The 1,665-nt window shown below is 39.7% G+C and overlaps 2 protein-coding genes across 2 annotated transcripts in view; both read right to left on the minus strand.

Annotated features, from left to right (window-relative positions):
- LOC104915027 (FRAS1-related extracellular matrix protein 1-like) overlaps positions 1-1,665 on the minus strand; it is a 197,618-nt gene that overhangs the window by 18,347 nt on the left and 177,606 nt on the right. The window lies entirely within an intron of this gene.
- The window catches only part of LOC100538811 (FRAS1-related extracellular matrix protein 1-like), a 21,565-nt gene continuing 20,576 nt past the window's right edge, over positions 677-1,665 (minus strand). The window contains exons 15-16 of the mRNA XM_010725670.3: positions 1,567-1,660; positions 677-982 (exon numbers count right to left, since the gene is read on the minus strand). Coding sequence (XP_010723972.1) covers positions 677-982; positions 1,567-1,660 — 400 coding nt within the window. The remainder of the gene's footprint in view (positions 983-1,566; positions 1,661-1,665) is intronic.

Below are 1,665 nucleotides of genomic sequence, written 5' to 3' on the forward strand. Positions count from 1 at the left end.
GATTAAAGCTGTTATCAGGGGTGAAGAAAAGAGAATCCCTTTCGTGCTAATGAAAGAACCAAATTAAGCAGGAAAGGGAGTTAACCAGCCATTGATTTCTATGAGTAATTTTACAAAACATATTTGGGGATTTTAAAGACAAAACCACAAAATGATGTATTTTTAGAATTGCCATTTCCTTGAAGAATCTGAAACAATTCTTCAAATTACCGTGAGGCAAAGATGGACTGTAATCTCTCCAAAAATGAGTACCTCTGCTGACTGGCAAGTCGACCAGTTAGCACCTCAGGTTGTCAGCAGTTTTCTATTAAAATACTGCATCCTCATATCAAACATTGCATTACTTGAGCTATGCACGATTATGGAAGAAAGTCAAAGATTTCTTTAATGTCATGAAACAAATAAAAATACTCCATTTAGTTCCTGTTTTATCAATAATCTTCCTGGGGAAAAAAAATCATATTGTATCTGCAGCAGTGAAAGATATTTTCCAGGATTATTATGATTTCATGTGTTTGATCTACCATAATTTTCAGTTCAAAAAGGAATTTAGAAATGACATTGAAGCAGTTGGTAGTTTTACACCGTAAGACCTGTTTCAAAACCAGCGTAGTTTTTTCTCCAATCACAACACATGTGGTTTCTCAGCAGCTCCTACTGCAAAGATTTTGTGGATTTAGGTGAAGATTTTCCACCAAAACTGTCTGAGCACCTCCCAGTCTCCCTTACCAGTGTGCTTATAGGTGACTAAGCCAGAGACGACATCAGCCTGGGAGAAACGCTCCACAACAATTCCAGCTTTTCTCAGCACCCCCTGGGAGGGCTGGCGAACCAGCACAAACACCAGCTTCATGTCATCACTGTCTGCATCTGTGGCATATATATACTCTGAGGAGAGGACCACTTCTTCACCCTCCAGGCAGCGTACCACATTGATAAGCCCTGTTCGCATAACAGGTGGCTCATCATTCATGGGCAACACCTAATCAGAAAGAGAATTTAACATCTTTTATTGTCATTCCAATGAAAACCTGCTGTTTTAAATGTTTTGCTTTCCGGTTCAAACCAGCAACAAAGTGTTAGGGTCAGAATACTCAGTTCACTCTGTGAATTGCATTGAAACAACTGAATTAGGGCCAAGGTTAAAATCCAAGAACAAAGGTAAACCAAACTAAGCAGACTCTGTGGAGGAAATGGTACACTTAACTTGCTTCTGTCTTCAGTTTCTCAGTGAGAAAGCTGAAAATCCACTGTATTTTTTGTGCTTGACTGCACAATTTTGGCAGTGATATTTATAGTTGGAGAATGAAAACTTCCTCCTTCGTTTAATTACAGAGAGAATAATTCCAGGCAGAAGAGCTCAAGTTAAAGCAAACACAAATGCCCTTCAAACAGTCTGAGAAAAACTGGCTTTTACATTTGGCACAGTAACCTGAAGGATGGTGTGAAAAAGGAAGCCTAACAAACCCATTATCTCTCAGCTTCCAAGGTCTAAAGACTTTCAGAAGGTAAACTTCGCAGTGTTTTACATAGACAAATGCTCTCAGAAGTCTGCAACACACTGACCTTGACCTGAAGGGTGAACTCTAAGAAGTGGATGCCATCTGTGGCTGCAAAAACGACTTCGTCTGTAAGGGTCTCAGAACCATCATGCCGATAACTGGA

Source organism: Meleagris gallopavo, chromosome Z (assembly GCF_000146605.3).
Source record: "Meleagris gallopavo isolate NT-WF06-2002-E0010 breed Aviagen turkey brand Nicholas breeding stock chromosome Z, Turkey_5.1, whole genome shotgun sequence".
Taxonomy (NCBI): domain Eukaryota; kingdom Metazoa; phylum Chordata; class Aves; order Galliformes; family Phasianidae; genus Meleagris; species Meleagris gallopavo.